Genomic DNA, 24,589 nt, shown 5'->3' with positions numbered 1-24,589 from the left:
AGACTGTACATCAGTGCCCAGCTGTGCCAGCCCCCTCCCCCTCAGGCCAGCCTGTCCTGTGGGCTTAGAAAGCAGGGCTCTGGCAGAGTCCAGACCCAGAAATTGCGCTGGGGTCCTCTTTATGTCTTTGTCCAGCCATACGGACCCTTGTCAGTGGTCCCTGTGGGTGACCTTGAGGGGACCCAGGGAGGCCTTGAGAGCCAGGCAGAGTCCGTGATCATCCCAGATGTCCGGCCTGGGGCGACATCCTCTAGGACAATTGTCTGCCCACTGCCTTGTTCAATTTCACCTCTTGGTAGCATGCTCAGTTCCTCGTGGAAGCAGTGCTTGGTGGCTCCTCTTGGAGTGGAAAGCGGGGGGCCGCAGCGGTGGGGTGTCTCTCTGGGTGTTGTGATGGGCACGTGGCTTCTGCTGAGCGAGTCATTGGTGATTCCAGTCCTTGGCTGTGCAGGAAAAGCTGCTGCCCTGGATGCTCAAATGGAGTCCTTCTTAGGATCTGCCCGTCCGTTCCCTACAGAGGAATGAGGGGATGGGGGCTGTGGGAAGGGGGCCATCCCCACTGGAGGATGGTCACATCATCGTCCGTGACATTCGGAAGCTCTGTTGCCCTGGGCCTTTCACCTTGGATCACAGCCAAGCGTGGCTGCAACCTGGCCGAGTCTGTGGCATCTTCCTGCTTTCTGTGGTCTGGCCCCAGAGCAGGTGGTCATACCCAGAGCTGCAGCCCACTCAGGAGCTTAGTTTTGTTTTTTTTTCCAAAGGAGGTTCAGAAAATCAGAGGATGGGGAGGCTCGCTGGAGATGAAGCCCTGGTTGCTCCTGTTGGTTCTGGGCTGGTGGGCAGCAGCTGCATCTGGGAGAGGAGACAGGGAGGACGCGAGCACGGGCTGGGCTGGAGCTAGGAAGACGTGAGGGGACTGAGGCCAGGATCCAGGCTGAAAAGGGTTTTGACAGGTGAGAGAGAGGGGTGGTGAGGTTGTAAAGCTGCCTGTGCAAAGGCTGGGGGCGGGGGCAAGGGGCAGGGGCTGGTGCAGAACTGACCCCTGTGGTTGGGGAGGGGGAGGGAGTGGGAAGGTAAGAGATGACCCGGGGGACACCTGGGTCGCATCGTGATGGGCCTGGTAGGAGTGTGGATTTCCTACCAAGGACAGTGGGGACTTTCGGAGGATTACCGTCTGGTGGCAGACAGTGAAGAATCTGCCTGCAACGTGGGAGACCCGGGTTTGATCCCTGGTTCGGGAAGCTCCCCCGAAGAAGGGAATGGCTACCCACTCCAGTATGCTTGCCTGGAGAATTCCACAAACAGAGGAGCCTGGCGGGCTATATAGTCTGTAGGGTCACAAAGAGTCGGACACGGCTGAGTGACTAGCGCTTTCACTTCTGTTGAAGGCTGTGTCCCTGTTTCCACCAGGGCCAGTGCCCTGCCCCTTTGTGGCCTGCCTCCCGGGGCTGCAAGTCCTGTGGTCTTGTCCATTGTCTGCAGTGAGACCCATTACGCCTCCAGGGCCTGCCTTGTGTCCTGCTTCCAGTGGCTCCCTGATTGTGGTTTGTGTGACTGGTGTTTTCCAGGCCCCTGTGTACTCATGGGTTTCTTCCTTATCTTGGTAATAGCTGGCTTAGTGGGATGACTCCTGGGGCCCCAGACCTGCCGGGTGTGGGAAATCACTGGGGATAGGAGTGGGGGTGTTATGAGCATACATACAGGAGGGCAGCTTTGAGGGCCCATAGCGGGCGCTGGACATCTGGACCTTTTCCTTTTCATTCATGAAGAATGTTTAACAGTGTGTTTGGAGGGGCAGCAAAGTCTAGCAGAAAGCGATGGGTTTTGGAGTCAGAAGGCCGTGACTCAAACCCTGGATCTCCCATTTACTGGCTGAGTAACCCTAGCAAGGCCTTTACCTGCCTTTGAGCAGTGGAAGCTCTCACACTTGTGCAATGTAGAGACTGATGATACCTACCTGAGGCTCTTACCTGGACCAGGTGAGATGATGAGAGTGCTGGAAAGGATTGTGCATTTACTGCTGAGGACCAGCCGTTGTTGCAGAGTGTGTGATGAACAAGGTGGTTTTGTTTCCCAGCAGCTTCTATCATATGCTGATATAGTGAATCAACAATTGAAATGAAGCTAATGATTATAGACTGTGTGAAAATTATAAATCAGGGACCTATTTGTACTTGCATTGTGCTGACAAGTCGTTTGGCATCTTGTGTGATTCTCATTTTAATATGAAATTATTCATTGAACTTGAGTGTTAGTAAAACATAATAGGAAACTCATACATACTGGGCACTCACAACCTTTATCAGCTATTAATGGGTACTGACAAATTGAATGAAGACAGACTTTTATTTCAAAGACTCAAGATAGATATTTATATAAAGTGTGACTAAAATATAATAAGAGTTTTAAAAATAAAACAATTTATATGTTCTGGAATTAGTGATGATATTAATAGTTACACTACTTAAGTGAATATAGTAAAACCCACAGAACTGTATATTTTAAAATGGTGAAATTTATGCTGTGTGAATTATAGATCAATTAAAAATAGAAAAAAATTATTAAAGCAGTGAAAGTGAAGTCACTCAGTCGTGTCTGACTCTTTGCGACCCTGTGGACTGTAGCCCACCAGAAATGTACAGATTTAAGAAAAAAATATAATTTCACCAACTCACACTTATTATGATATTGATATGCTTTCTATCTCTTTCCTGTCATTTGCCTGCTCTCTTTAGCATTTTCCATGTTGTTACAATAATCTTCATGATCTTCTGTTAAAATGGCTACTTAATACTGAACTGTGTGACTGTTCTATAATAAACCCTTTTTCTGCTTTTAGGATGCATCTATTTATTATTGTTGTTCAGTTGCCCAGTTGTGTCCAACTCTTTGTGACCCCATGGATTGCAGCATGCCGGGCAACACCCCCCCTCCATCCCTCACCATTTCCTAAAGTTTACCAAGTTCATGTCCATTGCATCGGTGATGCCATCCAGCCATCTCATCCTCTGATACCCTCTTCTCTTTCTGCCCTCAATCATTCCCAGCATCAGGGACTTTTCCAGTGAGTCAGCTGATTGCATTAGGTGACCAAAATACTGGAGTTTCAGCATCAGCATCTATTTACATATATGTTTTTCTATTATAATTGGCACTGTGCTGAATGTCTCTGTTCATAGGGTTTTTGCCTATGTCCTAGATTATTTACTTAGGAGGAATTCCCGAAATGATATATATGAATCTAAACATTGCTGAGAGAAATTAGAGAGAAATAAATAGAGAAATATATTGTGTTCATGATATAGGACAGAGAAGCCTGGCATGCTGCAAGTCCAAGGGGTTGCAAGGAGTCAGACACCACTTAGCAACGGAACAACAGCAATCATGTTCATGGGTTGGAAGACTCAGTATTGTTAAGATGTCTATTTTCCCCAAATAAATTTCAGTTCAGTTCAGTCGCTCAGTCGTGTCTGACTCTTTGCGACCCCATGGACTGCAGCACACCAGGCTTCCCTGTCCATCACCAACTCCTGGAGCTTAGATTCATAACTATCCCAATCAAAATCCCAGCGGGCTTTTAAAATAGAAACAGACAGGCTGATTCTCAAGTTTATATAAGAATGCAGAGGGTTTTAGAGTCAATTCTAGAAAATAACACTGAAAAAGGAGAACAAAGTTGAGGACTAAAACTATCTGATTTCAAGACTTACTATAAATGTATAGTAATCAGAATAGCATGGTATTGGTGTAAATATAGACAAAATAATCTATGGAACAGATTAAACGATCCAGAAATAGACCCACACATAATATGAACAGTGAGGTTTTTTTCAATGGTGAAAAGGCAATTCAGTGTAGAAAGGTTTGTCTTTTCAACAAACAGTGCTGGAACAGTTAGATATTCATGTGCAAAATTGAACTTTGATCCATATGTCATACCACGTAGAAAAATGGCTTCCAAATAGATCACACAACCAAATGGAAAACGTGAAAATTGAACACTTTTAGAAGGAAACATAGGGGGAAATAGTTGTAATTTGGGTTATGCAAAGATTTCTTGCATAAGGTAAGGAGCAGCGGCGGCACTTTGCTGGAGCAGCGGCTGTGCTTTGCTGGAGCAGCCGTGAAGAGATACCCCACGTCCAAGGTAAGAGAAACCCAAGTAAGACAGTAGGTGTTGCGAGAGGGCATCAGAGGGCAAACACACTGAAACCATAATCACAGAAAACTAGTCAGTCTAATCACACTAGAACCACAGCCTTGTCTAACTCAGTGAAACTAAGCCATGCCCTGTGGGGCCACCCAAGATGGGTGGGTCATGGTGGAGAGATCTGACAGAATGTGGTCCACTGGAGAAGGGAATGGCAAACCACTTCAGTATTCTTGCCTTGAGAACTCCATGAACAGTATGAAAAGGCAAAATGATAGGATACTGAAAGAGGAACTCCCCAGGTCAGTAGGTGCCCAATATGCTACTGGAGATCAGTGGAGAAATAACTCCAGAAAGAATGAAGGGATGAAGCCAAAGCAAAGACAATATCCAGTTGTGGATGTTACTGGTGATAGAAACAAGGTCCGATGCTGTAAAGAGCAAAATTGCATAGGAACCTGGAATGTTAGGTCCATGAGTCAAGGCAAATTGGAAGTGGTCAAACAGGAGATGGCAAGAGTGAACTTTGACGTTTTTGGAATCAGCGAACTAAAATGGACTGGAATGGGTGAATTTAACTCAGATGACCATTATTTCGACTACTGTGGGCAGGAATCCCTTAGAAGAAATGGAGTAGCCATCACGGTCAACAAAAGAGTCCAAAATGCAGTACTTGGATGCAATCTCAAAAAGGACAGAATGATCTTTGTTCGTTTGCAAGGCAAACCATTCAGTATCACAGTAATCCAAGTCTATGCCCCAACCAGTAACGCTGAAGAGGCTGAAGTTGAATGGTTCTATGAAGACCTACAAGACCTTTTAGAACTAACACCCTAAAAAGATGTCCTTTTCATTATAGGGGACTGGAATGCAAAAGTAGGAAGTCAAGAAACACCTGGAGTAACAGGCAAATTTGGCCTTGGAGTATGGAATGAAGCAGGGCAAAGACTAATAGAGTTTTGCCAAGAGAATGCTCTGGTCATAACAAACACCCTCTTCCAACAACACAAGAGAAGACTTTATACATGGACATCACCAGATGTCCTGAAATCAGATTGATTATATTCTTTGCAGCCAAAGATGGAGAAGCTCTATACAGTCAGCAAAAACAAGACCAGGAGCTGACTGTGGCTCAGATCATGAATTCCTTATTTCCAAATTCAGACTTAAATTGAAGAAAGTAGGGAAAACCACTAGACCATTCAGCCATGACCTAAATCAAATCCCTTATGATTATACAGTGGAAGTGAGAAATAGATTTAAGGGACTAGATCTGATAGATACAGTGCCTGATGAACTATGGACGGAGGTTCATAACATTGTACAGGAGACAGGGATCAAGACCATCCCCATGGAAAAGAAATGCAAAAAAGCAAAATGGCTGTCTGAGGAGGCCTTACAAATAGCTGTGAAAAGAAGAGAAGTGAAAAGCAAAGGAGAAAAGGAAAGATATAAACATCTGAATGCAGAGTTCCAAAGAATAGCAAGAAGAGATAAGAAAGCCTTCCTCAGCAATCAATGCAAAGAAATAGAGGAAAACAACAGAATGCGAAAGACTAGAGATCTCTTCAAGAAAATTAGAGATCCCAAGGGAACATTTCATGCAAAGATGGGCTCAATAAAGGACAGAAATGGTATGGACCTAACAGAAGCAGAAGATATTAAGAAGAGGTGGCAAGAATACACAGAAGAACTGTACAAAAAAGATCTTCATGACCCAGATAATCACAATGGTATGATCAGTCTCCAAGAGCCAGACATCCTGGAATGTGAAGTCAAGTGGGCCTTAGAAAGCGTCACTACGAACAAAGCTAGTGGAGGTGATGGAATTCCAGTTGAGCTGTTTCAAATCTTGAAAGATGATGCTGTGAAAGTGCTGCACTCAATATGCCAGCAAATTTGGAAAACTCAGCAGTGGCCACAGGACTGGAAAAGGTCAATTTTCATTCCAATCCCAAAGAAAGGCAATGCCAAAGAATGCTCAAACTACCGCACAATTGCACTCATCTCACACGCTAGTAAAGTAATGCTCAAAATTCTCCAAGCCAGGCTTCAGCAGTATGTGAACTGTGAACTTCCAGATGTTCGAGCTGTTTTTAGAAAAGGCAGAGGACCAGAGATCAAATTTCCAACATCTGCTGGATCATGGAAAAAGCAAGAGAGTTCCAGAAAAAACATCTATCTCTGCTTTATTGACTATGCCAAAGCCTTTGACTGTGTGGATCACAATCAACTGTGGAAAATTCTGAAAGAGATGGGAATACCAGACCACCTAACCTGCCTCTTGAGGAACCTATATGCAGGTCAGGAAGCAACAGTTAGAACTGGACATGGAACAACAGACTGGTTCCAAATAGGAAAAGGAGTACGTCAAGGCTGTATATTGTCACCCTGATTATTTAACTTCTATGCAGAGTACATCATGAGAAACGCTGGGCTGGAAGAAGTACAGGCTGAAATCAAGATTGCCGGGAGAAATATCAATAACCTCAGATATGCAGATAATGCCACCCTTATGGCAGAAAGTGAAGAGGAACTAAAAAGCCTCTTGATGAAAGTGAAAGAAGAGAGTGAAAAAGTTGGCTTAAAGCTCAGCATTCAGAAAACAAAGATCATGGCATCTGGTCCCATCACTTCATGGCAAATAGATGGGGAAACAGTGGAAACAGTGTCAGACTTTATTTTTTGGGGGCTCCAAAATCACTACAGATGGTGATTGCAGCCATGAAATTAAAAGACGCTTACTCCTTGGAAGGACAGTTATGACCAACCTAGATAGCATATAAAGAGCAGAGACATTACTTTGCCAACAAAGGTCTGTCTAGTCAAGGCTATGGTTTTCCCTGTGGTCATGTATGTATGTAAGAGTTGGACTGTGAAGAAGGCTGAGCGCTGAAGAATTGATGCTTTTGAACTGTGGTGTTGGAGAAGACTCTTGAAAGTCCCTTGGACTGCAAGGAGATCCAACCAGTCCATTCTGAAGGAGATCAGCCCTGGGATTTCTTTGAAGGAATGATGCTAAAGCTGAAACTCCAGTACTTTGGCCACCTCATGCGAAGAGTTGACTCATTGGAAAAGACTGTGATGCTGAGAGGGATTGGGGGCAAGAGTAGAAGGGGACGACAGAGGATGAGATGGCTGGATGGCATCACTGACTTGATGGACGTGAGTCTGAGTGAACTCCGGGAGTTGGTTATGGACAGGGATGCCTGGCGTGCTGCGATTCATGGGGTGGCAAAGAGTTGGACATGACTGAGCGACTGAACTGAACTGAACTGAAAGATTTCTTAGATACAACACCAAAAGCATGATCCATGAAGGAAAAAGTGGTAAAATTTACTTTATTAAAATAAAAAAATTTCTTTTTGGAAAAATGTTAAAGGAAAGACAAGCCACAGACTGGGAGAAAGTATATGCAAATCATTTATTTGATAAAGTACTTGTATATGGAATGTATACAGAATGCCTATAACCGAATAATAAGAAAACAAAGAATTCATTAAAAATGGACTAAAGATTCACATTTCACCAAAGAAGATACAGAGATGGCAAGTAAACACATGAAAAGATTTTCAACATCATTAGTCTTCAGATCAGATCAGATCAGATCAGTCCCTCAGTCGTGTCCGACTCCTTGCGACCCCATGAATCGCAGCACGCCAGGCCTCCCTGTCCATCACCAACTCCGGAGTTCACTGAGACTCACGTCCATTGAGTTAGTGATGCCATCCAGCCATCTCATCCTCTGTTGTCCCCTTCTCCTCTTGCCCCCAATCCCTCCAAGCATCAGAGTCTTTTCCAATGAGTCAGCTCTTTGCATGAGGTGGCCAAAGTACTGGAGTTTCAGCTTTAGCATCATTCCTTCCAGAGAAATCCCAGGGCTGATCTCCTTCAGAATGGACTGGTTGGATCTCCTTGCAGTCCAAGGGACTCTCAAGAGTCTTCTCCAGCACCACAGTTCAAAAGCATCAATTCTTCGGCGCTCAGCCTTCTTCACAGTCCAACTCTCACGTCCATACATGACCACAGGTAAAACCATAGCCTTGACTAGATGAACCTTTGTTTGCAAAGTAATGTCTCAGCTTTTGAATATGCTATCTAGGTTGGTCATAACTTTCCTTCCAAGGAGTAAGCGTCTTTTAATTTCATGGCTGCAGTCACCATCTGCAGTGATTTTGGAACCCAGAAAAATAAAGTCTGACACTGTTTCCACTGTTTCCCCATCTATTTTCATTAGTCTTAGTGAAATACAAATTTAAACCACAATTAAATACAATTGCACATAATGACTAAAATTCAAAGGACATTATGCTGAGCATTGGGATAATGTAGAGGAACTCTGATACACTGTTGATGGGAATGTAACATGGTACAACCACTTTAGAAAACAGTTTAATTTCTTAAAAAATTAAGCATATACTGCCATACAGTTTTAAAATTAAGCATATACTGACATGCAGTTTGAAAATTAAGCATATACTTCCATACAGTTTTAAAATTAAGCATATACTGACATGCAGTTTGAAAATTAAGTATATATTGCCATACAGTTTGAAAATTAAGCATATCCCTGCCATGCAGTTTGACCACTGCGTTCCTAAGTATTTGCCTGTAAGAAATGAAAGCATGTCTGCACAAAGACTTGAACAAGAAAGTTCAGAACAGCTTTATTTGTAGTTCAAAACTGGAAACAACCCAAATGTGTATCAGCTGATGAATAAATAAAGAAATTGTGATATTAATATATTTATGCAATGGAATACTACTCAGTAAGAAAAAAAGAATAAACTGTTGATACATGTAAGAACATGATGGAGCTCAGAAAAATTGTGTTGAGGGAAAAAGACTAGGTAAAAAAAATGTGATTCCACTTATATAAAACTCTACAAAATTCTAGGCTATACTGATAGGAAGCAGATGAGTGGTTTTCTGGAGATGGGAGGTATGTGGAGGGATGGGACTGGAATTATCAAGGGAAATCAAAGCTTTTGGGGGTCATGGATATGTTTAACTAGCTTGATTGTAGTGATGGATTCATAAGTGTATGCATATGTCAAAATTATCAGGTTGTACATTTTAAATATGTATAGTTTATTGTGTCAAAATATCTCAGTGAAGCTGTGAAACAAACAATGAGAGTAATGGATTATGATCCACTGAAAAAATTTAGAAATCCATGAGTCCATACTGATATAAATAAACAAATGAATAAATTGAAATTTCAGTAAGAAACTGGCTATTTGTACAATTTGAAAGGACTTCCCCATACAATACTTAATTGTAAAAAGAAAAGAAAAAGTGAGAATGTTAGGTGGATAACCATCAAAATTAATGTTGCCTGTAGGAAGACAAATCAAAATTGTGCACTATATGATAGGTTGTAATGAGAACAGAACCTATTTGTAGACTGGGCTCAATTCGCTAACACTTTTTTTTAAAAAAAAGAATTTTTGCATCTGTGTTCACTGTGAATATTGGTATATAGCTTCTTTCTTCCCTTGTATTTTCTGTCTGGCTTTGATATTGGCATTACATCGGTTTTATAGAATGGATTAGGAGGCATTCCATCTTCATTTTTCTGGAAGAGCAATATTTCTTCCTTAAGTCGTGTCCTTTAGCTGTGACACCATCTTGAGTCAGAGTTTCTTTGTCTGTTACATACATAGTCATTCCAGCTTTATTTTAATGGATATTGGCATGGTATATCCTTTTCCATCCTTTTCATTTAACCTGTGTGTGTTTTAATATTAAGAGGACAGTTTCTTATAGATAACATATACATGAATCTTTCTTTTTTATCCAATTTGACAATCTCGGACTTTTAATTTGGGTGTTTAGACCACTTATATTTGATGAGATTATTGACATGGTTAGATTTTCATCTTTCACCTTGCTACTTGATTTCTACTTGTCCTATTTATGCTTTATTTTTTTTCTCTCATGCCTTCTTTTGGATTGAGTTTTTTTCATGGTTGCATTTTTGTCTCCTTTGTTGGCTTATGGACTATAATTCTTTTTATTATTTTAGTGATTGCATCAGTTTATGGCATACATCTTTAACTTGTAGTCTACATACAAGTGACATTGTACTGCTTCACAGAGTGATGTGAAGAATCTTACAATGATATACTTTAATTTCTTTCTGTCCAGCCTTTATGCTATCGTAATACATTTTGCTTTTACATATGCTGTAAATTTCATGTTATACTATTTATGTACTAAAAAAGAAGTCTTGTGCCTTTACCTATGAAGTTTCTGTTTCTGGTCTCTTTGTTCCTTTGTATTTCTGGTATCATTTTCTTTCTGCCTGAAGGATATCTTTTAAAATTTCTCATTGTGTAGGGAGATGAATTCTATCAGCTTTTATATGTCTTAAAGAGCTTTTAGTTTACCTTTGGTTTTAAGAGATGTTTTTGCCGGGTATAGGAGTCTAGATTTTCTTTCAGTCCTTTCAGAGATGTTCCTCCACTAACTTCTGCTTATGTTGTTCCCAGCGAGAGCTCTGCTGTCATTCTTATCTTTGTTCCTTTCTCTATAATGTGTCTTTTTCCCTCTGGATACTTTCAGGATTTTCTCTTAATCACTGATTTTGAACAAATTCATTATGCAGTTTTCTTTCTTTCTTATGCTTGGGGCTTACTGAGATTCTTGGATCTATTGGTTCATAATTTTTAAAAAATCAAATTTGAAAAATTTCAGGTATTATTTCTTTAAGTATTTTTCCCCTATTCTCTCCCTGACCTCTCTTTTGGGGATTCCAACATTCCAATGTTTATAAAATTGCTTGAAGTTGTCCCATAGATCACTGCCGCTCTTTTCATTAAAGTTTTTTATTTTTGTTTCATTTTGAATAGTTTCTATTACTAGGACCTTTCTTCTACAATGTCTAATCATCTATTTATCCTACCCAGTGTATTTTTTTGTGGGGGGGGATGTGTTGCAAGGCGTGTGGGATAGAACCTGCGTCCCCCTGCAGTGGAAGTGCAGAGACTTAACCACCGAACCACCAGGGAAGTGTCATCCAGTGTATTTTTCATATCAAAAATTACCATCTCTGGAAGTTTCATTTGGATCTCATTCTTTTTTTAATATTGTCCATGCTTCTGCTTAACATTTTGAACATATGAAATACAGTTATAACAATTGTCCTCTTTTGCTAATATAGGTTTCAATTTTGAGTTGGTTTTGATTGATTGATTTTTTCTTTCTCATAATGTGTTGTATTTTTCTGTTTCTTTGAATACCTGGTAAATATTTTATTAGGTGCTAGACAGTGCAATTTTGTCTTTTTGTCTAGATATATTTGTATTTTTATAAATATTATAGAGCTTTGTTCTGGGACAGTTAAGTTACTTGGAGACAGTGTGATTTTTTTCAAGTCTTTTAGTATTTATTGCTTGGGAATGGAATGGTGTTTAGTTTGGGATATTCCCCTTTTCTGGGTATTATAGCAAATGCCTCAAGAATTATGAAAATTTTCTAGTCCAGCTAGTAGAAATAGACCTCTATGAACACACAGGGTACTGTTAACCCTAGGCTTTTGCGGTTGTCATCTTTCTGGCTTATGTAGTTTTCTTGTGTGTACGTGCTGACTGTTACTCAACCAGGTACACGAGGCAGACCCTAGGCAGCTCTTCAGGGTTCCTTCTTCATATGGCTCTCTGCTCTCCAGTACTCTGTCCTGTGAACTCTAGCTGCTGTGGTCTTCCTGGACTCTCAGCTCTGTGTCTTCAGCTCAAAGTCTTCTGGGTGCTGCCTGGCTCCCCTTTCCCTGCACTGTGGCCTGGAAACCCTCAATGCTGTGAATTGGGGCAACCATAGGTTCACTGTGTTTGCTTTGCATCTCTCAGGAATCACTCTCCTTCCTTTCCTGATGTCCAGTTTTTATTACTTCAGACAAGGAAGGTACTTTTATACCCCATTTGGAAAGAGATGTTAAGGATGACATCAAGATTATGGCTTTAGCAATTTCACGTTTAGAGTTGCAGTTTAACCAGGATCTACCCGACAGGTAGTCAGTCAGAGGAGGGACAGAGGACGCTGCTAAGGGGTAGGATTAAATCTGTGGTCAAGCTTCTTCAAAACTTTTATAAACTGCAACTTGTTCCCCCACCCCCCCCCATAAGACATGATGAGTTTTACTTTGCTCATTAAGTAAAAGCTTAAAGCAAAGGGTGACATCCAGAAAAGAGACTTTGGAGACTGTCCTGGCTTGATTTCTTGGGGATGAAGGGGGAGTTGCAATTCCATTTTCATGATGAAAAACACACATGTGGATCATAGCACCCTGCAAAATTGGGGAAACAGTGCTGGATTCTGCACCAAGCTGGTCCAGTCTGTGTGGTAGAGAATTTGGGGCTGGACTTCTATTTCCAGAAGATGTTGAAGAAGAGATTATTTAAAAAAAAATTCTCCTCTATTATTGATATGATAAATATTAGTTTTAGGAAATTTTAGAAATACAGAGAGACCTATAAAGAAAAGTACTCTTGTAATCTCACTGACCAGAGATAACACTGGTTGCTTGTCAGTGCATTTCCTTTGGGTGTTGAGTCTTTGACTGGGAGAATCTGTCAAGGGGCTTGTGTGCTTTGGGGTCTGTCTGTGACCTTCTCTTGTACCATCTCTTCCTGTGATGTGTGGGGTTGTATGTGTGTCTGTCTCTTTCATCTGTGTCTCACACTCAAACCCCGAAACCCCATTGGAGATACTGCCCAACTGCCCAATTCTGATGGGGGAGCCCTATTGATTGAGGCTGGCTTTGGTACCTTTCTTCCCTACTCTTTGGGATTTAGGCACAAGTAAAGGATTTCCCTTCTTGGGCCTTTGCTCCATCCCTCCCAATCAATAATTAATCAGTACTGAGTTGATCTTATTAGCTGTTCACTGCCCACTCCCTCCTCCCCCCAAATCCCAACCCAAGCTGGCTAATGACAATGCTTTTAATTAATACGAGGCAGATTAAAGCTCATTACAACAAGGTTATTGGTAATGAGATCATCATAAGGCAAGTTATTGAGCTGGGAGTGAAAACGAAGTTGGAGGAGGGGCAGAGAGATGGTGCCAGCTGTTCCTGCCCTGTTTTGGCAGGAATGGAACCTGGAGTGGGAACTCTGCAATGAGGACATGCTGCAGCGACAAACACCCAACCAGCTCATGAAACCAGGTGCTGGCTCCACAGGCCTCGGGGCCAGTGAGCAAATGGGTGTGCAGTGTTTAGGGCAGTAGTGTGTGTTGAGAAGCCAGCGCTGGTGTATTCAATTAAGAATGTGCAGATTATGACCTGCTGAGTCGGGGGCACAAGCCACCCACACGGGGTCCGCAGACAGCTCTCTCGGCATCCAAGCTCCCACTGGGGAAGTGAAACTCACTGGGGTGTTTTGATTGAAGGTGCAGTTTAAACACATCCACCCGGAGGAAATAGAATCACAAGATTTATTATTACAGATCCCAGAAGCAAAGATGCTCAGTGAGCAGGAGAAGGGCGGTCCTCCATCCCAAGTCACCAGCAAGCAGGAGGTGAATGCTCAAAGAGGGACTTTGCACTAAGCCAGCAGTTTCTTGAATTTCTGAATGAGATCTGCCTTCTGATCCTAAGGGACAGTGGAACTGTAGGAGCTGGAGCTGGAAAGGGACCCTGGAGATCAGAATGCCTGCTCTGTTATTCAGCATTTGTGTCTTTTGACCTTCAAAGAGCATTTACATTTTTTTGGTGAGTGGAATATCCCTCATCCCCATATGACTGTGTGTGTTTAAGACTCTGGTTGAAATATGGGTGCCATTTGCAGTAGATGCCGATTCAGTTTCATGGATTATGGTTTTGTGTGTGTGACCCATGGTTGTCATCAATCTACACTTACGGCTCATCATGGCTTGCCCTGGGGTACACAGAGTCTACAGGGGATCTACAGGGGACACACGTGGTCTCTGTTCCCAATGGCTGGTGTGCCAGGGAATGAGTGAGTCAGAGGTAGACCAGCCTTCCTGGGCTTGTGTGACCAGAGAGGGCTCCCTGCATTGCCCAGACAGTGTGAACGTGACCTTTACTTTGTGCCAGGAGACACCCTACCTGGGACTGGCTCAGGGCACAGGAGGGAGGCAACAGAGCCCTGGCTGTGCTCCCTGGTAGGAGGCCTTGTTGGTGTGAGGCTAATGCTTTCTGAGTTCTTCCAGTAGCCGAGAGAAATGCAGATGTGAATCTAGTCTAAAGAAAATGGTGGAGCAGGTCTTATACACACACACACACACACACACACACACGCATGTTGTGTTGTTCTCTTGACCTGAAATGCTCTCCTTTTTAATCCTAATCTATTCACATTCAATTGCAGGGGTTGTATCAGCCAGGGACTAGTCATACCTGTAATTTATTTTATTAAAAAAAATATTTATTTATTTAAAATTTTTATTTAATTATTGGCTGCACCACGTAGCATGTGGGATCTAGACCCCTGACCAGGGACTGAACCTGTGTCCTCTGCATTGGAAGGCAGAATCCCAATCACTGGACCACCCAGGGAAGTCCCAATAATTATGTATTTGGCTGCGCTGGGTCTTAATAGCAGCACGTGAAATCTTTCAGTTGTGGTATATGGGATCTGGTTCCCCAATGAGGGATTGAACCCAGGCTCCTTGCATGGGGATCTTGGAGTCTCAGCCACTGGGCCACCAGAGACGTCCCCATATTTGTAATTTAAATGTAAAAGCGTATTAATTAGGAAAAGGTAGTTAACTCCTAAAAGCAGTAGTAGAAGAATCTAAGGGGACAGAGGTAGTAAACGCATAAAGCACCTGCTCCCTCTAGGATCGGGGTGGTGAACAAGAACAGACCTGAAGACTTGGCTGGGGGCCTCCAAGGCTGGGATCCCAGGCTGCCCTGGAGACAAGGAGACATGGGCCATGGTCACAGCCTGCCCTGTGGCAGAGAGATTTGTAGGAGAAGACGACCTAGAACTAGTGTGTGGGAGCTGCCTGCTGGGCGGTCAGAGCACTTGCTGGAGCATATGGGCCTGAGTTGGTCCACAGAAGGGGCCCACTAGGTAGTGAGGGTGGGCTGGTCCATGAGGGCCACCGGCAGGTCCCTAAACCCCTGTCCCGCTGGCTGATGAGCTGGAAGCCGCCCAGTGGGGCCGGTAGGGAGCCTCCTTGTGCTGCTGTGGTCTTGCAATGTCCACCCCCGCCCCCAAGCCCCTCTGTTGACCAAGCCTAATAGTGACCCATCTGACACAGGAGAAGTGGCACAGGGTCAGTGCAGTATCATAGTGCGTGGCAAGGAAGGATGGATTGGCAGGGCCTAAGGACAGCCTCCAAGTGCCTGGGGTCCGGGGCATCCCTTTGCTATAGACGGAGCGGGTAGGTGGGCTCCCTGGCTGCTGGGACCAGGGTATTTGGGGCTGCAGCATTCTCTTTTTAATTCTTACAGTAACAGTTTTCTGTGTGGTTCACTTGGCAACTAATCATGTAGAATCTTTGAACATTTCTTCCATCTTTGTTGCCTACCGTTATTTAACTCTTCACCTGGTTTCTTGCCTCCAACATGCTCTTAATTATGTGAGCATCTTTCGTAGCACTTGAGAGTGTAAGTCCATCATAAATATTCACTCTCCTGGTTGACTTACAGGAGGAAGAGGGTACCAGGTTCCCACAGAGCCCTGGGCCTCCCTTGTCTTCTGTTTGTGCTCATGGCTCCATCCTGTTCAGGAACTGTAGCTCCAGGAAGGCAGGACCCTCAAAATTCCAAGATCCTCAGCAGAGTTGGGGTGGTGACTGGGGATGTGCAGCCTGGGGGCGGGTGGGGGCCACATCCCACTCCAGAGGGATAGGTGGGCATCAGGAGGAGAGTTAAGGCTGGCCTGTCTTGCACCGCCTGGCCTGCTGCCCACCCTATGTGCCTAATGCCCCGCTGTGACGTTTTCTTCGAGTTAGCAGGAGATCCCGGCTAAAGTCTGCTGAGTTAAAGAGCCCTGGGACTGAAGTGCTTTCTAGACCTTGCTTTGACATTTATTAGCTTTTTCTATAATCAAAACATCTGAGTTTCTTGTCCTTAAAGACACCTGTACTTGCTTCCCTAAATTGCTGGAAGAATTAAAAAAATAATGACTTTGGCATCTTTGAAAATTGTAGACCTCCAAACAGACAGTGTCATTAGTATGGCTGAGGGGTGGGTGGCAAATGCGTGAACTTAGCATATCCTTGAATGAATCATAAATGTATCAGAACTAGTTGAAAACCTTACACATGCTTGTTTCCGTGGGAGTGGGACTCAGACCAGGTAAATTTTAAAGGAAAGGCGATCAGAAGTGTCAGGCCATGTTGGGCCATGTCTGGAGGCTGGCTGCAGTTGGAGGTTGGAATTGACTGGTCTGGGTACCAGAAGACTGAAGGTGAATGATGGGGTGGTGTCTGTGTGTGTATGTGTGTGTGTACCAGGAGACTGAAGGTGAATGATGGGGTGTGTGTGTACCAGGAGACTGAAGGTGAATGATGGTGTGTGTGTGTGTGTGTGTGTGTACCAGGAGACTGAAGGTGAATGATGGTGTGTGTGTGTGTGTGTGTGTGTGTACCAGGAGACTGAAGGTGAATGATGGGGTGTGTGAGTGTGTGTGTGTGCACCAGGAGACTGAAGGTGAATGATGGGGTGGGTGTGTGTGTGTGTGTGTGTACCAGGAGACTGAAGGTGAATGATGGGGTGTGTGTATGTGTGTGTGTACCAGGAGACTGAAGGTGAATGATGGGGTGTGTGTGTACCAGGAGACTGAAGGTGAATGATGGGGTGTGTGTGTACCAGGAGACTGAAGGTGAATGATGGGGTGTGTGTGTGTGTGTGTACCAGGAGACTGAAGGTGAATGGTGGGGTGTGTGAGTGTGTGTGTGTACCAGGAGACTGAAGGTGAATGATGGTGTGTGTGTGTGTGTACCAGGAGACTGAAGGTGAATGATGGGGTGTGTGTGTGCGTGTGTGTGTACCAGGAGACTGAAGGTGAATGATGGGGGGTGTGTATGTGTGTATACCAGGAGACGGAAGGTGAATGATGGGGGGGTATGTGTACCAGGAGACTGAAGGTGAATGTTGGGGTGTGTGTGTACCAGGAGACTGAAGGTGAATGATGGGGTGTGTGTGTGTGTATGTGTACCAGGAGACTCAAAGTGAATGATGGGGTGTTTGTGTACCAGAAGGCTGAAGGTGAATGTTGGGGTGTGTGTATACCAAGAGACTGAAGGTGAATGATGGGATTGTGTGTGTGTGTGTACCAGGAGACTGAAGGTGAATGATGGGGTGTGTGTGTGTGTGTGTGTGTGTGTACCAGGAGACTGAGGTGAATGATGGGGTGTGTGTGTGTGTGTGTGTACCAGGAGGCTGAAGGTGAATGATGGGATGTGTGTGTGTGTGTGTGTGTACCAGGAGACTGAAGGTGAATGATGGGGGTGGTGTCTGTGTGTGTGTGTGTACCAGGAGACTGAAGGTGAATGATGGGGTGTGTGTGTGTACCAGGAGACTGAAGGTGAATGATGGGGTGTGTGTGTGTGTGTGTGTGTGTGTGTACCAGGAGACTGAAGGTGAATGATGGGGTGTGTGTGTGTGTGTGTGTGTGTGTGTGTGTACCAGGAGACTGAAGGTGAATGATGGTGGGTGTGTGTGTGTGTGTGTGTGTGTGTACCAGGAGACTGATGGTGAATGATGGTGTGTGTGTGTGTGTGTGTGTGTACCAGGAGACTGAAGGTGAATGATGGGTGTGTGTGTGTGTACCAGGAGACTGAAGGTGAATGATGGTGTGTGTGTGTGTGTGTGTGTGTGTGTACCAGGAGACTGAAGGTGAATGATGGGTGTGTGTGTGTGTACCAGGAGACTGAAGGTGAATGATGGTGTGTGTGTGTGTGTGTGTGTGTGTGTACCAGGAGACTGAAGGTGAATGATGGTGTGTGTGTGTGTGTGTGTGTGTGTGTACCAGGAGACTGATGGTGAATGATGGTGTGTGTGTGTGTGTGTGTGTGTGTACCAGGAGACTGAAGGTGAATGATGGGTGTGTGTGTGTGTACCAGGAGACTGAAGGTGAATGATGGGGGGTGTGTGTGTGTGTGTGTGTACCAGGAGACTGAAGGTGAATGATGGGTGTGTGTGTGTGTACCAGGAGACTGAAGGTGAATGATGGGGTGTGTGTGTGTGTGTGTGTACCAGGAGACTGAAGGTGAATGATAGGGTATGTGTGTGTGTGTGTGTGTGTGTACCAGGAGACTGAAGATGAATGATGGGGTGTGTGTGTGTGTGTGTGTGTGCACCAGGAGACTGAAGGTGAATGATGGGGTGTGTGTGTGTGTGTGTGTGTGTGTACCAGGAGACTGAAGGTGAATGATGGGGTGTGTGTGCATGTTCAAGTACATGTGCATGCGCACTGGGGGGTGAATCAGGGTATCCACGCAGAGCGGGCAGGAAAAGAGAAGTGCGCCCAGTGGGCAATGGGCACTCACGTCTCTCTGGCCCCGTCTGTCTCCCTGCAGGTGCACCTCCGCTCTGCCAGGCGCCTCTGTGAGCTCTGCTGTGCCAACCGGGGCACGTTCATCAAGGTGGGCCAGCACCTGGGGGCTCTGGACTACCTGCTGCCGGAGGAGTACACCAGCACGCTGAAGGTGTTACACAGCCAGGCCCCGCAGAGCAGCATGAAGGAAGTCCGCCAGGTCATCCGCGAGGACCTGGGCAAAGAGGTACCCGCCTCCGCCGGGAGGGGTGGGTCCCTTCCTGTACAGTGTGTTTCCAGAAAGACCCTGCAGAGTTCTTGGCTTGGCCCCAGGCCCTGGGGATCCAACAGAGGTGGGGAGCACGGAAACTTTCAGTGTGAAATCAGAGAGGTTAGAAGGAACCTGAGTGGCCCTCAGTAAATATATTACTTGGACCATATGAAATAGTTATATGTTTAGACTGTTTTCGACCTGTAACCTAGTACGATTCATACGCTTCAATCTAATAGTTGCTGTCAGTTGTTGAGAGTTTACTGTGTGCTCCAAACTCTGTTGTTTCCCACACGTTATTTCACTTAGTCCTTATGGCAAACCTACAAGACACACACTATCAATAAGCCTGTTTGGTGGATGAGGGATGGAGGCTTAGAGTGATCAGGTAAAGTGTCCAAGGGGACTGTTAGTACACAGTTCTGGCGCCCTGCTCTATCAGTGAGCTGTCCTAATCATTCAGTGCAGTGGCTTCTGGGACATCGCTGGGCCTCTGCTTGATTGCCTCCAGTGACAGGAAGCTTATTCTCTTATGGGCTGCCTGATGTGGTCTGCTCTATTATCAGTCATCTCTAATTGTAATAAGTGCTTCCTCCTGAGGGCTGATGCCTGCTTCCTCAAACTTCTCTGATCTTCATTCTGACCCTGGAGCCACAGACAAAGGGGCTGAGGGCCATTCTGTATGTGGCCCTGGTCACGCTCCTTTGGACTCACGCCAGTGACCTGCAGGATGTGTGGAACCCAGACTGGGCCCAGTGGTGTGGATCCTTGTTGGCCTGATCCACTCATCGTGATTCTGGGGAGGGAGTGGTTGGAACAGCCATCTGCAAGGATCTACAGAGCAGGCCCAGGCTTACGGACTATGTGCTAGAATTTCATGGTACCTAAGAGAACTCTATTCAGTAAAGCTTTTCTCCCTTCACCTATTACATTTGAAATTCTCCTTTTTTTAAAAAATTATTTTTATTTCTTTTTTCCCTTTTTTAATTAATTTTTTTTTTTTTTTTGTCTATGAAGCAGAGCATATGGGATCTTAGTTCCCTAACCAGGGATCAAAGCCATACCCTCTGCATTAGAAGTATGGAGTTTTAGCCCCTGGTCCGCCAGGGAAGTCCCTGCAATTCTCCTCTTAGAGAGAGAATCCTTTGGATCTTCTAGGATTTTTCTGAGCAAAATAATCTTAAATGTCAAGCCTAGATCAGCTGACGCCTTTCCTGAAATTATTTTATTACCTCTGATACTTCCCAATTTCCCCAAATAAAATCTTTAGCTGGGCTTTCGAGATCCACCCCGTCCACTTTCAGCTTGCCATGGTCTTCGTCTGCCTGGAGTCTCTTTACTCCACCCTCTCCCTGTCAGTCATTCCTTGTGTTCCTAGGCCACTGGCTCATCTGTCTGTCTGTCTACCAAATGCCGGGCACTGTGCTAGATGCTGGGGGTCCTGGCCAAATCCCAGCTCTCCCATGAAGTCTTCTCTGACCATCTGCACACCTTTGCTCCCTCCACTTGTTCTTCTCGTGGGTTGGTTAGTTGTGTCTAGGTAGTTTCACCACAAATTGTGAAGTCTGGGGATGAACACCATGGTGGTCCTTTTATTCCTGTCTGCAGTTCCAGAATAGTACGTGGTGTATCGGGGGTGCCGGTGTTTGTTTAATGAACCAATGATGGATAAGTGACAGTTTCCTTAGGCCACTGAGGGCCAGGCGGAGAGTTGGGGCAGAGGGTCATAAAGCTCAGTTGTTCCGTTTCTGCTGATTTGCGTGCAGCTGGCCCTGACTGTCGGTCCCTTAATGTAGAGCTGGCATCACATGCCTGGCATCCCTCCAGAGAAGTCCCACTCCTCACTGATGGCCTGGCCTGGCTTGGCCTCATTATTGGACTCTCTGGGAGAGGCATGGGCACTGGATCACCCAGGAGGGCTCCTTTCTCCTGGGCCCTGGTGCCCACAAGGTTTTGTTTGTGCCCTCCAAGAGCCTGTCTCCCCAGTCCTGTGTACATTTTGTAATCAAATCCCACTGGCCTCCGAAGTCAAATTCCCTGGGGGTTCTCAGTCCCTTTGGCCAGATCCCCAGGTTGGGAAATCTGCTGTAGGTCCTAGAACTTTCTCGGCAGCACTAGAATTTGTTTGGTATAATGGTTCTGAGCATAGACACCTCTGTGGACTTCCTTCCTATGGAGGAACATCTCCTCCAAGGGGATGGGGCGGGGGTGGAAGATTGAGTGAAGAGTAGACCTGATTTAGGGCTGAGTCAGGAGCAGGCCACAGGCTGGGCAGAGTGGGGTGAGGATGGAGGGGCTGCAGGCCGGGGGACAGCAGCAGCGTGGCTCAGCCCTCGTGTGCCTGTTTCTTGCCAAGACGGTTGGCCTCCTGCTTCCTACAGCAATGAGATGCACCCCCAAATGAACACTAAATAAGTCACTGTAATAGCAGTGTGAAGTGCACCATTGCTGGGCACTGTGGCAGCTCAGCGGGGGTGGAGGCAGGAAGAGAAGGCAGCAGCTTAACCCTTGGAGCTGGAGGGGGAGGCGAGAGCAGGGCAGCGGCTTTCCTCCAGGCCAGGGTGGAGCGAGACGGGAAGTTCGGGGCATCAGCAGTCATGGTGTGCCTGCCCGCCCAGCCGGCTGCAGGGTGTCTACAGTTGGGAGACGCTGCCTGCGTCTTCAGGGCCCCTTCTCTTGGCAACCCCCTCGCCCAGCCAAGCCATCCTGAGCGTGGTGGCCTGTGTCTCCTGCCCCACAGCTGGTCATGAGCCTGCTGAGAGAAGGAGACTAATGTCAAGGCCATGGCTTGGAGGGCACGTCCCTCCTGGCTGGGAAGCTCAGAAGCCTCAGGGTTCTTACCCCGGCCCCCACAGACACACAGTCAAAGTCTTGCCTCACCCCTTCCTCCCCCTCCCTGCCGGGAAGATGGCATTTGTTCCCGGTTCCACACTTTCTCAGCCTGTGGGCGGAGGGAGGGGAAAGGGGGCCGTGTGGGAAGCAGGGTAGGCGGGTGTCGGGGAGTCAGGGTGGGGAAAGTCACTCACTCTACCCTTCCCTCCTCCCCCAGCCCCTCCCGTGACACTTCTTGGGGAGCAGCCCTCCCCGCCCCCCCCTCATCCTCCCAGGAAGACGTTTAAGCTGGCTCCTCTAATCCTGAGCACCACGCCCGCCCCGGGACCCTCCATTTCATCCCTGGTTCCAGGAGCGGTTAAAGGAAGCTGAGTCTGCCGTGCGTCACTGTCTTCTTCCTAGGTCCGAGTCCTCGGGTGGACCCTGAGGTCACCTGGAGCTCAAAGACTGCACACGTGTTCAGTTGCTCAGTTGCTCTTTGTGGCCCCATAGACTGTAGCCTGCCAAGCTCTTCTGTCCATGGAATTTTCCAGGCAAGACTACTTAAGTGGGTTGCCATTTCCTTTTCCAGGGGGATCTTCCCGACCCAGGGATGGATCCCATGTCTCCTGCATTGGCAGGTGGATTCTTTACCACTGAGCCACCAGAGAAGCCCCAAAGATCGGTCACGTGGCTGCCCCTAAATCTCACACTGAGGAGAGGAGAGGGGTGACCAAAGAGGAGTTAGAGGCTGGTGTGCCCCAGCCTGCCCTGACTTGCTCCGAGTCTGCCTTGTGAGCAGAGCCCTTAGCGCTCTCAGACTGATTCCTGTCCCTGGAGGATAGCACTGGCCCTGAGGGGATGTCCCCAGCCTGGGGCGTGAGGGTGAGGTTGCAGCTCTTCTGGACTCTGTGATGTACGTTTGGTGTTAGATTAGTTCACATCCCTGGACAGCAGGCAGTGCCGTCAGTGTCGAGGTGAGAGCAAGTGAAGTGATCCCATTCCCGGCATAGGGACTGGCCTCTTTCGGGAGGTGGGGTGCTGCTAGTGGGGGGACCATGTAGCTAAGGGAGCGGCATGTGAGGGGTGGGATGAGACCTCAGATCTTTTGATCTTCTGGCCAGTGCTTTGTCTCCTATGTAGCAGAACTGTTTGGCAGAAACCCTTTAGGAATCACTTTTTTGTGTGTCTGTGCCTTAGGAGTTTCTATCCTTACCAAAAAGAAGCTTACTTTTTTCCTTTTATTTTGAATGTTAGGCTTACGTCTTGCACGACAGGTTGAGCAGTCAGCAGTCAGAGCTCTAGGAGGTGGGGTCATTGCTTCTCCCTGGAAGTGACTTGAATCTAGAGTGGGTTGGGGTTGGTCTCAGTCTTGTCTCCTGACCACCCTTGGGGCGGCGGGTCCAGGCGCAGTGCTGATCCTGACCAGCAGATGGCGCCTGAGCTTGAGTGTCTGGGAGGGCTGTTGAACTCCTTTGCTCCTTACGAAGGGAGCCCTGACGGCTGGATGAGACTCTGGTTCTTTCTACTCCTGGGCATGGTCCCTGCTGTGGAGCGGGGCTGACAGCTCTGTACTCTGAATGGGGCAGACGCAAGCTTAAGTTATGAGACTGTTGACCACCCTGGGTTTCAGGAGCTCTTGGCGCTATGCTGGAGGACCTGGCCGGGTTCTTCGTGCTGACCACCAACCCATCCTTAGAGCTTCTTCATTTGGAGTAGGAGTTCTCTAAGGCCCCTGTAGGCTCTAACAACATTCAGTTCTGTGGTTCAACACCTTTTCCTTGACTATCCTCTCTCTCTCTCTCTCTCTCTCTATATATATATATATATATATATTTTTCATTCTGTCTGTTGTCTAAGCAGCTGGTATTTAGGGGGAAAGGTACAGAGCTGGAAGTTGTAGCTACAGTCAACATGGGTAAAACCTTCCTTCTGGCCCGTATAGTCTAGGGTCAACAGGAGGTACACCCATTGCTGTAATACCTGGTCCTGTGGGGAGGGGGAGGAGATGGCGGGGGAGAGAGATATTACATGTGGGTGGGTGGAAGCTTCCTGCAGCCCATTGTGTCTCATCTAGGTTCTCAAAGATGGGTGGGGTTGGGGGAGGTGGAGGTTGGAGGAGGGGGTCACCAGTTAATGAAATGGGCCGAAGATGCAGGCTGTGGAAAGCATAAAACACAGGGGAGTGCATGGTGAAGTCTTGCTGACTGGCAGAGGGAGTTCAGCCTGGTGACTCGCGGGGCCGAGGTGTAAAGCTGGGGCTGAGGTTACATTACTAAAGGTCTTTGGATGTTCTTTTCATAAGGTGAGCCTGAAATAGGAGGGCTTGGAGAGGTTATCAACAAAGAGGAATGGAGTGGAGCTGAATTTCCTTAATAACATGGGAGATGAGGTGGGGGAGGTGAGGCTGGAGGTTTGAGGTGGGTGGAGAGCTTGGGGGCAGGAGTCACAGTGGGACTCAGGAAGAGATAAGAGAATTTGCAGCTACACTGGTACAGTTATCTTTGGTTGTGCGCGCGCATACACACACACACACACACACACACACATCTCTCCCCCCTCCTGGAACACACATGGACAAGTCCAGTCTCCTTATGATACATTTCAGTGAGAGATCCAGTTTCGTCTGTTGTGCTGGAACATAGCTGTATCAGATGATGTTCTTCCCAACTCTGGAACTCGATGAAAAACGAAAGGAAATGAGGTCAGGGGCCAGAGTTCAGAAACACCTTTGTGAGGGGCTGTGTTTGTGCTGGTGCTGAAGGCTTGGGGTTTGGCTTCTGTCCTCCAAAACACATTTTATCAGTCTTTTCCCTCCTGAGCTTCCATGGGGTGGGGTTTCTAGACTTGACCTGGTTTTGTAACCCCCTCGTGGCACCCAGGGAGAAGTGCTCAAATGTTTCT

The 24,589-nt window shown here is 46.3% G+C and overlaps 1 protein-coding gene across 11 annotated transcripts in view; it reads left to right on the top strand.

The window, feature by feature from the left end:
- The window catches only part of ADCK1 (aarF domain containing kinase 1), a 137,679-nt gene that overhangs the window by 44,544 nt on the left and 68,546 nt on the right, over nt 1-24,589 (top strand). For 8 of the 11 annotated variants that reach the window (XM_086319434.1, XM_086319431.1, XM_086319430.1 and 5 more), the window contains one exon: nt 18,647-18,850. In XM_086319434.1, the coding sequence (XP_086175560.1) occupies nt 18,647-18,850 (204 nt within the window). Of the gene's footprint in view, nt 1-13,597; nt 13,863-18,646; nt 18,851-24,589 lie in introns of all 11 variants that reach the window. The other 3 variants (XM_086319439.1, XM_086319436.1, XM_086319440.1) reach the window with 2 other exon arrangements.

This window comes from Bos grunniens, chromosome 10, assembly GCF_055505025.1.
Source record: "Bos grunniens cultivar Pamir isolate PY7600 chromosome 10, Bosgru_T2T1.0, whole genome shotgun sequence".
Lineage (NCBI taxonomy): Eukaryota > Metazoa > Chordata > Mammalia > Artiodactyla > Bovidae > Bos > Bos grunniens.
The sequence above is the reverse complement of the archived record's forward strand: the minus strand, read 5'-3'. Positions and strand labels throughout refer to the sequence as shown.